The sequence below is a fragment of the Etheostoma cragini genome, chromosome 3 (genome assembly GCF_013103735.1).
Source record: "Etheostoma cragini isolate CJK2018 chromosome 3, CSU_Ecrag_1.0, whole genome shotgun sequence".
Taxonomy (NCBI): domain Eukaryota; kingdom Metazoa; phylum Chordata; class Actinopteri; order Perciformes; family Percidae; genus Etheostoma; species Etheostoma cragini.
Window position 1 is genome coordinate 27,209,896 of NC_048409.1, and position 13,511 is coordinate 27,223,406.

The following is a 13,511-nucleotide window of genomic DNA, read 5'->3' on the forward strand; positions in this document are numbered from 1 at the left end:
CCCTTAAAAGGTTGAACAGACCCGAGTTCAAACAAGATAGTTTTAAGGTGGGGAAACACTTAAAATAGTAAATTATCTGCAGAAATAAGGTAATGCCAGAGGATGACTCCTCTCTAACACATCTGTCCAGCTTCCTGCTCAATAAAGTAGGCAAAAAATATGTAGTTATGGTTTGGTAGAATGCTCCACATAAATTAAAATCTGATATGTTGTGCATCTACACATTTCCTTCACGTAGAGTATGTCAATCTATTTTTCAGCTGAATGATCCATGCTGCACAAATAGACTGTCAGCACAGCAACATTTAAATCTGCAAGCAGAAGTAAAGAGGCTCAGATCGCCAGTCAAAATGAAGCCCCAGATTCTCCATCCTGACTCCATCCTGCATGGCAGACAGCCAGACTCATTTAAATGACATGACAAGCACGTCTTCTCCAACATGTCTACCATGGCGGGGAAAAGGAAGGCAAGTCTTGGTTACCTGCGAAAATACAGTTTAACTAATGGATCACAAGTGCATTACTCAAACTAGAGGCCACAGTGCAGCTAAGGGAAGGATAGAAGCAGATCAGCTGTTAATGCTGTAGGTGTTTGATAAATAAGACGGCATTAAAACCCTGCAGCCAGAGAAGAAATACATTTCTTTTATAAAAGAGATAAAAGATATAACTAATTGGTAGCTGGAAAGATGCCAGTTCACTTCCTGGGCACTGCCAAGGTGCTCTTGAGCAAGGCACCGAACAACATGCCTCTACTGAACAGGAGCTGATTATGTGTGTGTGTATTTCAGGCATGTGTGTAGTGTGAAATAACAACAGAGTGTAAATTGTAATTTCCCCATTGGGGATCAATAAAGAGTATAAATTAAATTAAATCATGTGTTGTATGAAAACAACAATCTTGTCTCAAAGGTTGTTTGCAGTTTAGAAAAGTTTCAGCAAAAAGGCAATTAGAAGTTTAAAAAACACAACTATTAAAACAGTACATTGAAGAGTCAAATTAAGCTTAAATAGAATATATCATGTATTTAAAAAAAAAAGTCAACAAGAATACAAGCCAACAAAAATAGCCTAATTATTTGATTTATTAAAAGGCGGAGTCAAAAAGAAAAGTCTTCAGCCTTGACATAAGTCCTTCAACCAACATTCTGACTTTGTAATTGTCTTAATGTGTCTGTTTAAATCCAGGTCTGAATCCGGGACTACATTTCTGGCTTTCTCTGTGGTTTTTAACACAGCTAGAAGAAGCTGAGCTCTGACTTCTAATCGTTCCTCCTTGACTCCAAAGACAACTCGTTTTTCCATCTTTAATTGAAGAATATTACAACATTTCATAATGCTGCTTCTCTATGGGTTACTTGAAAGTTGACCGTTATTCTCTTCTTTCTTGGGAGGAACGACAGGTATGGTCTTCATCCGGGTAGTCAGGTCAGAGTTTATGTAATATCTTGATCAGGCATCACGCCCCCTGGGACAAACCGTCGCCATGGACATTTATAAATTGAATGTTTTCCTCCTTTTTTTACTATTAGGCCTTCTGTTTTGTGATTTATTTATTTTTTTATTGATACCGCTCGCTCGGTTGTTATTGATTGTTTTTACTCTCTAGAGTTTGCCTTTTTGACTGTGAAATGGAGAATAATTGAATGAAAGTAAAAGTTTTAATTAAATGTCCTGTTGTGTCACTAGCATGGAGGGACAGCGCCCTCCTGTGGTTTCAATGGAGGACTGCACTACTGTAACGTGCCTTGTTACGTCACGCAGACAGCTCTAATTTAATTGGCTGTCCGGCTTGTGATCACGTGACCTCACTGTCCCGTTTGTTCTGGTACTTTTAACAACGGCGCCGCGACTAAGCTTCAATTTTGTTCTTCGTGTAGGCTACTTAATAATAAAACCACAACCGTAAATGTTATTGTGTGTGAAGAACAGACGTCAACGCGTTTATATGCGGGATTTTAATGAACTGGACGCACGAAAAGCAGGTAGGTTGACTGTGAAACAAAGCTGAAAGTGACTTGTTTTTGTTCTGTCCTGTCAGCGACTCTTCGACTGCTCAGTCAACCAAAAGCTGGTCCCAGTGTAAACTACCGGTTGTTTTCTTCGTGGTGATTGTTGTACTGGTAAAGACAGTCAGGACTGGGGTTGTCCTATTTGGTTTTCTTAACCTAATGTTTTTTATGACACTTCAAAGTTAACAACATTAGCTACATTGAAGTTGTTAGCTAGCTTTCTACTAGCTAGCTAATGTCATCACAGTGTTATCAAGTCTGAATCACACACAATATTTGTGTTGCTCTTTCCTTATTCCTTTGGGTAATTTAAGAATTGAGTAATCTATGTGACTCAACATCACTTGTACAACTTGAGCCCAAACTTTTGTGTCACTTGTTCTTGTCTGAGTTCTTTTCTCTAATGTGATTTGTTCCTCTGCACAGACAAACAGGCCCTCTTTGTCCTCTGTCACCAGTCATTACATGCCCCAGTTAATCAGACCTAAAAGATCTGGCACACTCCAAGACCAGACATGCTTGTTCCTTTACTTTGACTCTAGAGATAACAGAGATGATTTGCTTCTTACAACTCAATGAAAGGAAAACAAATGTGTAACCTTTACAATGTTTCACAAGAGCTGAAAATACCTTCCAGGTTAATTCATTTAATCAAGATGTTCCATCCATAAGGCCTGTAGATTAAAGGCCCCAAGGCATGAAAATATTCATTAACATTAATATGAGTTCCCCCAGCCTGCCTATGGTCCCCCAGTAGCTTGAAATGGCGATAGGTGTAAACCGAGCCCTGGGTATCCTGCTCTGCCTCTGCGAAAATGAAAGCTCAAATGGGCCGATCTGGAATATTGTTCCTTATGACCTCATAAGGGGCAAGGTTACCTCCCCTTTCTCTCCTTTTCCCACCCAGAGAATTTGGCCCACACATGAGAGAGAGACATCATAGCTTTCAGACGAGCAAAGCCTCCCCCCCCTCCCAAAGGATACAGACATGCCATGGGACCTTTAAATTGTAGATGTAAAATGTGTTATTCTAGACTCAGTTTCAGTATAATTCAGCATAGTTTGCTTTCTTATATCACACAGATAAAATCTTAAGAGTTTTCGGTCTTTTTATTTATCATCTTACGTTACCTGTGGGACCTGTTCATCAGCTTTCAAACCAAAACCAACACAAGCACATAACAACAACCACAATAAAAAAGCAGCTTACATATTTTGGTATGGCCCGAGCAGGAAACGTTTCGCCTTGTTTAAAAAAAAAAAAAAATCAGTCACAAGACAAAATATTTTGTACATGTTAAAAGTCTTTTTTTTTCTCCATATGCTTAACAATGTCCAAACTCAGTGCTTTCATTGAACAGTTATTTTGACATGTATGTTCCTATACCAGCAGCTGTAATGACTCAGGTTGGCAAAAGTATCGATAGCCTACTTCCATACTTTTTTGATACCACTTGTTTACAACAACACAATCTTGTTAATCATACATTCGATAGTATCGAAGGTACTGTTGCTATGAATCAGTCCGCTCTTCCTCCCAAGGCAGCACAGATGAGACATCAGGAAACTAAACAAACTGGTCCTTGACCTGTGGCTGTCACGGCCTTCTCCCCAGCACCGCACCTAGCAGCTGGGCTTGTATTCCATACCAGCACCACGCACAGGTTTTTATTGTCCTATTTTCTTTGCCTCGGCCAGTTAGTCGTTGTGCGTTACTGTGACTTTCAGATCTAATCCCAACGTGGAATCCTCAGCAGCGCATTGCGTAGCCTCTTATCTGCTTCTCCAAGCTGGGGCCATCCAAGATGTGAACGTTTGGATTTAAATAAGCAACACTGCTGGGAAGCTAAAGAATAATATGAAAAGCTCAGTAACAAAACACTAAAAATTTGTGGTACTGTGACAACCCTGGTCATTTTGTTTTTGTGGGGAGACGGACACCCAATCAGAGGCTTCACTGAGTCACACTGCAGCTGTCAGCATTCAGACGTCCATTCTTCCTCTCTATTAAGCAATCAAACGTCCTAAATCACGAGACCTCGGAGTACAGTAAACAGTTTTTTGATGTGGAGGGTTTTTTCGGGGGTTCCCAGCAGCCGCAGCTTGTCGTGTTTGCGTGTTTGTGTGTGTCATTCTCTCTGATGTTCCCACACTCTCCCACCTCACATCCTTCTTTACAATGCCCACCCCTAACCCCCATCCTTTGGGGGAGAGAGAGAGTTCAGTCAACTATATGACAAGCATTCAGCAGATTCCCCTTTTCCTAACTTACTAAATTGTCAAAGTAACTTTATATATTTTAAAAAAAAAACATAATCAAATCCTCAACTGTAACCCGGTTGGTAAACATCCGTGTGTTACGTGCAGTTTACTGATTTCAACATTTGTGTGTAAAGAATTTAAGAGCTGTACTCCCTGCTGCCAACATGTACAAGTTTCCCTGTGCAGCTTCTGTATCGGGAAACCTCGTGACGTAACATTTTCTGTTTGTTCCTCTCCATTTTCTTGTTCGCTCCAGTGCTGCGGAGCATCACCTGATCTGAGCTGAAGCTGCTGAATCCATCAAATCAGAAGTCATCTCTTCTTCAACAATGAAGACTGATATCGGATACAACCAGGTAAATAAATCTATGACTTGATGAACAGGAAGTTCATCAAGTCATAGATTTGATCTGACATAGATTTTGAGTTATTTCTACTTTTTATTAGGTTTGATTATTTGTTTTACATTAGTTATCATTAAAAAAAAAACATTCACTGGGCTCAGCTTCTCTAATGTGAGGATTCAGTTGCTCACATTTGTTGGTGTTTAGTTTCTGACAAACTAAAAAACAGTGTGTTGCTTTTGAAAATCAAAATGACAGATACATTGATGAAGGCCTTATAATTTGTACTGCATTTTGACTTTGAGAAAATGCTCTCTGTTGTTGTGAATGTTGCTGTTTGTGTTAAATTCCCTGAGCTTGTTACTCAGATCAGAACAGTGGAATTTCCCCATGTCTGCTGTGAGCTGACAGCTCTGAATCACATCTCCATTTCATAAATTAATTTTCTAATTTGAGTTACCACTGGTCACTGAATTTTGGTAACGTCAAGGACATGTACACTCAGACAAACTGAAAACAGGGCGAAGTCAGGGAATCTAAAAAATACGTACCGAATAGTAGTCCTGTACCAATTATTACAAAATTGTCCATTTGTCTTTTTTTGTGGTTTCTTTGTTTAACCACAATTAATTGTTAACATGAACAATAATAATTTAATTATATATATTTTATACAGTTTATTGATCACAAGTGGGGAAATTACAATATACACTGTTTTGTTATAAATTACTACACGTAGGCCTGAAATACACACACACACACACACACTCAGGACCTATTAATGCAAACATTAGCTAAGGTCTGAAGGCGTGAGACTTGTATTTGTAGATTTGGTTAAGATGTTCCAAATTGTAATTATTAGGTGGTTATTGTTCGGACTACATACCTGTATGATTATTATTATTTCAAATCTTAGTTGTTGGCAGTTTTTGCACGTTCATAGCAACAAAAACGACAAGGTTAGAAAAAATATGTTGTGGTAATTGAGAGACGTGGCTTTACTTCATGGGCTGTTTTATTTTTATAACTACATTAGCTGGGTCACATGACAGTGATTATATAACCACAAGATGGATCCTGGGATTCATTCAAAACTTGAATATCTTTAAAAAAGTAATACATAATTAATTATGTTATATTATTATATTCAAGTAGAAAAGAGAGAGTTCTCTGCGCTTCTGCAATCAAGGCATCAATTGTACAGCAACATTTGGAATTGGTACAGCTCTACCTAATAAACTTAACGTGCTCATGCTGTTTAATAGTAGTATTTAATTTAATTCCGCTCGCGCATGGCTCCCAAACACTGTGCTTCTTTTTGGTGAGTGGCACCTTGTGTGAGTGAGCACTGAGAAAAGGATCCCATGACTTTGAATTAAAATTGTCAAAAGTATTGTTTGCTCATTGTGTTATTTATCGTTCTGCCTGTAGCTGGTGGACGTGGAGAGGAGGAGACGGGAACACAACAAGAAAGCCCAGGTGGTACGTTTACAGACACACACACACACACACAACTTCAGCACGGAAACCATTAAGGTCGACGGTGTCACAGCCTGCACTAGGCCTGGGTACCATCAAAGATTTCCGGAATCGATTTTGTTTCCGATTCACAAGGTCCAGATTCGATTACACTAGGATTTGATTTCAGTTCATTTCCGTCCAATGCCAATTTTGCTTTGATATAAAAGAGATTCTCAGGGAACTTGTGCTGTAAAAATTGGAAGCAAGAAGAAACCCTCAAATATTTTATTACAATGGAATAATTGACACCCAAAGGTTTGTAATGGCGTATACATCCATGGTGAGCAGGTATATAGAATTAAAGATGGATTTCTGGATTTATTCATCCATATCAGGTCACTCAAGCAAAGAGCAATTTTTAATCGGAGAATGGCCGTAATTGAAATACCCATTTTCAGAGTTAAATATATTGTATTCAATGTTGATCCAACAACCAGAGCTTCATCCCATCCCCTGTCCAGTATTCCAGGTGTGTGATCGCTCTGGCCACTGTGGCCACTCTGCTGCTGGCCGCCGTGGCCCTCTATAACCTCCTAACACCGAGGGTTTCCTCCTCCCATCCTGCCCCGAGCAGCAGCCTCCGTCTGCCCAAGGGCGAGTCCTGCTCGGACCCCTGCAAGTAAGCAAACATCTGCACGCCCACACACACACACACACACACACACACACCCACACACATGGTCATGTTACAAACTGTGTATCATGGCGAATGTTTTAATAGCTGTTGTATAAATTAAGCTTTAGAATTCATGTAGGACCTGGAAGTCGTACCCCCTCTGATTGAATTATCACACAGCCATTCTCGCATCAAAGCTTCACCTACTGCTGCTGCCCCCGGCAACGCTTTGCCTCCACCACCCCGGCCTCCACCTTCCTAGTTCAGAGTCCCAACATGACCCAAAGTTTAAAATGGTTTTCAATGTCTTTCTTTTGGCTTGCTTTTCTTTTTCTCTTTTTTTTTGCCCAGGAGGGTTTCTGCATGGTCATCCCTGTTAAGGTTAGCACGCTGCTGGGCTGCTTCCAGGCAACATTATCAAGAGCGGCACCATGAGCACTAAACATAACTGTATTTCCATTTTTTGTTATTAAAAAATCTATGAAAAGGATGTTCCTGACTGAATTTAAGTAATATTCAATAGTGATAAACTGAGAGCCAACTCAGAAGATGTGTGTAGTCTGTTGACAGTTCAAAGTTCAAAGCTTCCCGAGGATTCTGCAGCCTGTTGCACGTCTTTATCAACAGAAGACGTTTGCTCAGTTGCACTGGAGCTGTAGGAGTAGGTGTAAACTTCCATTATTCAAAGCACTTCTCGTTCGCTTTGGCACAAAGGTAAAGCTTGACCGAGATTGAACCAGAGCTCCATACAGGTAACAAGCAAGCAAGTGGGTTGTTTTGTCATTTGTAAATTTTTTTTTTTTTTTTCTTTCTTTTTACTTTGGGCAAGATATGTACTGTGTGAAACATCGTTCATGTTAAAAACAAACTTGACAAACCCAGACTGCCTATGGTCCCCCAGGGGCTAGAAATGGCCAGAGGTGTAAACCGAGCCCTGGGTATCCTGCTCTACCTTTGAGAAAATTAAAGCTTTGATGGGCCAATCTGGAATCTTACCCCTTATGAGGTCATAAGGGGCAAGGTTACCTCCCCTTTCTCTGCTTTGCCCGCCTATGAGAGAGAGACATCATGGCTTTCAAACAAGCAAAGTGGCAGATGGTCAAGGACACCCCCACCCTGGTCAATTTATCAGTCTAACACTACACCACGGGCAGTACTATGAGTTGAGATATGAATCGTTGTAGTTGAGCCGTTGCCTCTCTCCCCCGGTCAGGATCGTTCTGGTGGAGAGCATCCCTGAAGGCCTGGAGTTTAACTCCAGCACCACTAACCCCTCCATCTTCCAAGCTTGGATCAATCTGATGGCCGAGGCTCGCAGCAGTGTCGACATCGCCTCCTTCTACTGGACGCTCACTAACAAAGACACTGGCACTCACGAGCCGACAGCCAATCAGGTCTGCTGGAGCTGTGAATAGCCAAACGGCACTAATGACTTTGACTAAATATTTGTTTAATATGTAGAGCTGTAACAATTCCAAATTTTGCTGTACAATTATTATCTCAGAAATAATTGCGATTGACAATATTATTGTCTCTTTCAGTCACATTTTAAAAATATTTATGTATTTATAACTTTTTTAAACAAATGATGTTTTTAAAAATTTTCACTGTTTTTTTTTAATGAATTCCAGATAGTTAGATAGATAGAGCAATAGATACTGCAACCAATAATTACTTCTAGAATTACTATTTGACAATCTAAACAAAACCAATTACCAGTCCTACACCTTAGGACCTTAGCTAATGTTAACAATTAATTGCGTTTAAACAAAGAGAAATTGACAACAATTATTTCATAATTGTTACAGGACATGACGGGCTTCTTGTTATTTCCTGCTTTGTCCACAGGGTGAGACCATTCTGAAGACACTGGCTCAACTTTCGGGCAAGTTGTCTGTTCGTATCGCAGTGAACACACCACAGAAGAGTCAACCCCAAGACGACCTCAGACTGCTCAACGACTCAGGTGACCCTGACCGTCTTCTACTTCAGACCAGCGAGTCTCTGACCATTGTGTCATCTGATGTAGGGTTTGATATTGACAGTCTTTTCAAGCCGGAGCCCGCAATGTTCTGTATTTATATATGATTTTCCTTTTTTTGATCTGTTATTTTGCTTTATTTGAGAGCTGACAGTGTAGAGAAACAGGAAACATGTGGAGAGACCCGAGTGTGACGGACAGAATCTGTAGCAGCATGTTGTCCAAAGTAATGATGCTGAACAAATTTTGATTATAAACTGAGTTATTTTTTTTTTACATGTGAAGAGTGTTAAATATGTATCTAATATTTCAGCATTACAACAAATATTTTAATCATGAAATGAATTTCATCCCTATTTCTGAGCCCTTAGATCAACTTTGTGTTTTCATATTACTTTTACCTGTATGTTAAATCAGAGAGTAGAAAGTAGTCTCAACGATATAAAATGAAGCAATGCTTTATGCTTAAAGTGCACATCTTCACTGGGGATACATTATTATGGGATAAATTAATTTCAGGATATCTTTTCCAAATTAAAGTGTGTGTGTGTGTGTGTGTGTGTGTGTTTCAGGTGCTAATATCAGGACAGTTAACATGAGAGCGCTTACCTCAGGCGTCCTCCACACAAAGTTCTGGGTTGTGGACAAGAAACACATTTACATTGGCAGTGCCAACATGGACTGGAGGTCCCTCACACAGGTATTCTATCTATCTATCTATCTATCTATTTAGCTATCTGTCTATCTGTCTATCTATCTATCTATCTATCTATCTAGCTTGCTCTTTCTCGCGTCTGTCAGTCGCAATCACATTTTCTTCATGTTGTATGTGTGTAAATGAGAATTTTGATGGTTTACCCATATATTGTTGTCACTTTGTGGGCAGAATGAGTAATTTTACACAGTAATCATGGGAGGAAGTGAATAAGGAATGAATTATTGTTTAGATTGTCAGAACTCAGATTTAGCATTCTAGTCTGATTAAAAATATCCCAGGCAAACTAATGATGCATGATTTAAGCCCAATTATTTTTCTTTCCTCTTTTAAAAGGAAGTTTGTGTGTTGGCTCAAACCATCAGTCACATGCCGTGCTGAAAGAATAGTTTGGATTTGCTTTAATACTTTGATGGTCTCAAACCACTTCTCCATTTTAGCTTTTCTAATGGGTTTTTTAGTATTTATTTAGCTGAGTTGTCACTGCCTTGAACATCCTGTTCTTATGAGTGTGCACCAACAGCCCATAAAACTTTGTGTTTGCAAACAACAAAGAGACAATTCATTCATTCCCTTTCTGATAACCTACACAACACATTACCAGTTAAGTGTAATGCAAAATATCTTTATAAATATTGCCCTTATTTTAAGCTTCGCCAATTAAGTGGTTTTAGAAATGTTGTCATTTCTCACAGTGTGAAACTTAAATGACACTAAACATCCAAATCGTCAAGTGAAGTCAAAGTATTAATGCTTGGTCAAAGACTGGAATTAGAAAGTGAAACTTTGTAGAAGACCAGGGGGCTATTGCAGAAAACCAGTAGAAGGGATTAAGCTGGGATCTTCAAGCTATCCTGGATGAATTTAGCCTTGACTTTGTTGAATTAAACCCAGTCAAGTTACCATGGGGATGAATTCTTTGCAGTTAACCTGCTCCAGAGAAAAGGCTTTTTCTCTCTGTTCGATAACAGCCGTATTTCCCTTTTTGCATATTCTGTGTTTCATTTATTCGTAACTTCCCATTAGAAGCTGCTGGGTGAGGAAAATTCCACACGTGTGGTCTATTTAAGAAAGCTCTGAATGTGCACTTATCGTGCTCCTGCTGCGTTTTCTGTTCATTGTCACGGTTTTGAAATCTACAAGCTGTAAAAATCTATGATTTAGAACAAGTTAGTATTTGGCTGTTGGTCTGTAGGTGAAGGAGCTGGGCGCGGTGGTGTACAACTGCAGCTGCTTGGCCACTGACCTGGGGAAGATCTTTGAAGCCTATTGGTTCCTCGGGGAGAGTCAGTCCATCCCATCGCCGTGGCCCACCAGCTTCTCGACCCTCTACAACAAGGACACGCCCCTCCAGCTGCCCCTCAACAACACGCCGTCCAACGTCTACCTGTCGGTGAGCTACAGTACACACAGCAAGGGAAGAATGGGAGATTTTTGTTTTTATTTTATTATATCAATAGGAAGAAACACGAAAGAAAAGTTTGTTTTTAATGCTGTTTCTGAATACTCTAACCAGTGTTTTCAATACCACACTATGAAGAACATTATACGATTAGAGATTCCTCATATAAAGTGGTGGCATATCTACACGTATTAAATGTATTTCTTCTCTAACAGTAACCACTGAAATGTCATTATGTAAAGTCATTTCTTTTGCTATCGATGTGTATGTACAAGACTTTCTTAACCCCACAGCTCGGTGCTGACCTTGCATAGTTGATCTTCAACTAGTCTATATCGAGGAAGTTCCATTCCCGGGATTGTTCAAGCGCTTGAAATTCCGCCAGATGTCTAATTTGGGTTTGCTGTCGCACGACTAAAACATCTTTTGAGCGGTGTTTCAGAAATACTTTACCAAAACAAGTTCTTTCCAGAGGCTATTTTGCAGAGGTACCCTCATTGAGTCCGGCGCTTAAAGCCACCCATGACGATTGTGATTGGGTTAAAGAAATGCCAATAAACCAGAGCCCCTTATTCTCCCGTCCCGGAATGTTGTGTGGACCAGCCAGTCCAGAAGGTCTGGCAATGAGAGACTACTCTTCAACGGACCTCTAATGGTCCCTCTTGGTTTATCATCTGCTGAGGCGCTTGTATTGTTTAAAAAGTTGCTAAGAAATGTACAAATAATAAACAAGATCTCTTTTCTCTCCTCGCTGTCAGAGTTCCCCTCCTTCCTTCTGTGCAGCTGGCAGGACTTCAGACCTTCAGTCCATCCTCAGTGTGATGGAGGATGCCCAGAGCTTCATCTACATTGCTGTCATGAACTACGTACCCACCATGGAGTTTTCACATCCTAAAAGGTACATCGTAAGAAATATAACCAAAGGGAGGATAGTTGAGAAGAGTCAAGTAGTAGTTTTAGAACTGCTAAAGGTCATGTAGGTCCAATTGTAGCCATGCGGCATGGCACTATCGATGGATTGGTGATGGATTGACGGACATATTCAACTCTGGTGATCCCCTGACTTTTCCTTTAGTATCACCATGAGGTTGACATTTGTGGTTTTGAGTGAAATATCTCACCAACTATCGGATACACTGCCATGAAATTCGGCACAGATGCATAAATGCTCCCTTCGGTATGAATTATAATCACTTTAGTGATCCATTGACTTTTCATCCTTCTCCATCATCAGGTCAATATTTTAATTTGTCCATTGCTTTGGTTTGTGACCAAAAACCTAAGCATTTTATTTGAGGATAAATAAAGTGGGAAAAGAGTTGGGACAGGACTTACTTGAATGGTTGATGTGATGTCTCATGTAGTCATACTCTGCTGTGGCGCCCTCTGCAGGTACTGGGCTGACATCGACACCCAGCTGAGGCGTGTCGGGTACGAGAAGCGAGTCAAAGTGCGTCTGCTGATCAGCTGTTGGGCCAGCACCCAACCAATCATGTTTCCTTTCCTGAAGTCTCTGGCCTCCGTTTATGACCCCAAGAGCAAACTGGACATCCAGGTGGTGAGTCGCTATTCGTTTCTTGATTTTAACAAAGAAAAAGAATTAGCCATGTTCACGTGTCCTCTGACACTGAGATAGGAGTTTATACATATTAAGACGCAGATTCTTAAGTAAAAACGGTAACTCAAATGACCTCTTGTTTCTCTTACCCAGAGGCTGTTTGTGGTGCCTGCCAGCCCCAAGCAGAAGGAGATTCCCTTTGCCAGAGTCAACCACAACAAGTACATGGTGACTGACAAGATAGCCTACATCGGTAAGGCTGCACACACACTGCATGGTTAAATCAGTTATGCTAATATTGACATTCACATCCGATTCTACACCCCTGATATCTTTTTAAAAAAAAGTGTTAAAGAGATAGACTAGAATAAGAGAATCATTTATTTTTCTGTCATCAGGTACATCTAACTGGTCAGGGGACTACTTTGTGAGCACAGCTGGCTCAGCATTGGTTGTCAACCAGACTGCATCACAGTCCCCGGAGCCAACCGTCCAATCACAGCTGCAGGCTGTGTTCGAGAGGGACTGGAACTCTGAGTACAGCACTCCTCTCACCCAGCACTCAAACATCAAAGACTTGTGTTAGATTCCACAGTATTACAAAAACAAAACATATCGGTGTGGACCCTTCTCTTCAACACATATTGCAGTGCTATAGTTGCACATTTATTTTAGGATTTTAAACTTGAAAGCATTTTGCACTAGACGGCTGAAACAATTGTTCACACCATGAACATGGAAACTCTTTAGCTACGAAATCAGCCAGACGGCCTCCCAGCTGAGCGAGTAATGTTGCATCAAACAAGTGAAATGCCAAGTACTGCCAAGGGTTAGTCAAGGATGTTTTTTTTATTTTAAGGTAATAATTACGTTGCCTTTCTTTTGATGTTTACTATCAAAACTGGCCTGGGATTCAAACTACGTTTATGGTTATAGCCCATATCAAATCTAAACCTTGGATCAGAATGTTCTGCGACATGTTGCTGTCATTGACCCGTGAACAGGCAGTTATTGCTTTTAAAAACCTCCCAACAAACTAGTATGATTAGCTTGTGTTGTCCTGCCAGCAGCAGAAGGGGGCACTGTGTGCTGCAGGAAAG

The 13,511-nt window shown here is 40.3% G+C and overlaps 1 protein-coding gene across 2 annotated transcripts; it reads left to right on the top strand.

Moving 5' to 3' along the window:
• The first annotated feature begins 1,799 nt into the window (after positions 1-1,799).
• Positions 1,800-13,011, top strand: pld3 (phospholipase D family, member 3). 2 transcript variants are annotated; one of them, XM_034867312.1, is made up of 12 exons: positions 1,800-1,985; positions 4,531-4,630; positions 6,050-6,100; positions 6,601-6,758; positions 7,969-8,149; positions 8,604-8,721; positions 9,309-9,436; positions 10,647-10,844; positions 11,612-11,751; positions 12,246-12,411; positions 12,565-12,664; positions 12,810-13,011. In XM_034867312.1, the coding sequence occupies exons 2-12, from the start codon at positions 4,604-4,606 to the stop codon at positions 12,995-12,997; spliced, it is 1,455 nt and encodes a 484-aa protein (XP_034723203.1). In that variant the 5' UTR covers positions 1,800-1,985; positions 4,531-4,603; the 3' UTR covers positions 12,998-13,011. The 2 variants fall into 2 exon arrangements, with proteins under 2 accessions (XP_034723203.1, XP_034723202.1); XM_034867311.1 differs by having other exon boundaries at positions 1,800-1,981; positions 4,528-4,630.
• The last annotated feature ends 500 nt before the right edge of the window (positions 13,012-13,511 follow it).

What these genes read in the sequence shown, in the direction of transcription:
- pld3 (XM_034867312.1), top strand. Translation starts at nt 4,604, where the DNA reads ATGAAGACTGATATCGGATACAACCAG. An exon ending in TCCTGCTCGGACCCCTGCAA is followed by an intron (nt 6,759 to 7,968) that starts GTAAGCAAACAT and finishes TCCCCCGGTCAG; the next exon opens with GATCGTTCTGGTGGAGAGCA. An exon ending in TGACAAGATAGCCTACATCG is followed by an intron (nt 12,665 to 12,809) that starts GTAAGGCTGCAC and finishes TTCTGTCATCAG; the next exon opens with GTACATCTAACTGGTCAGGG.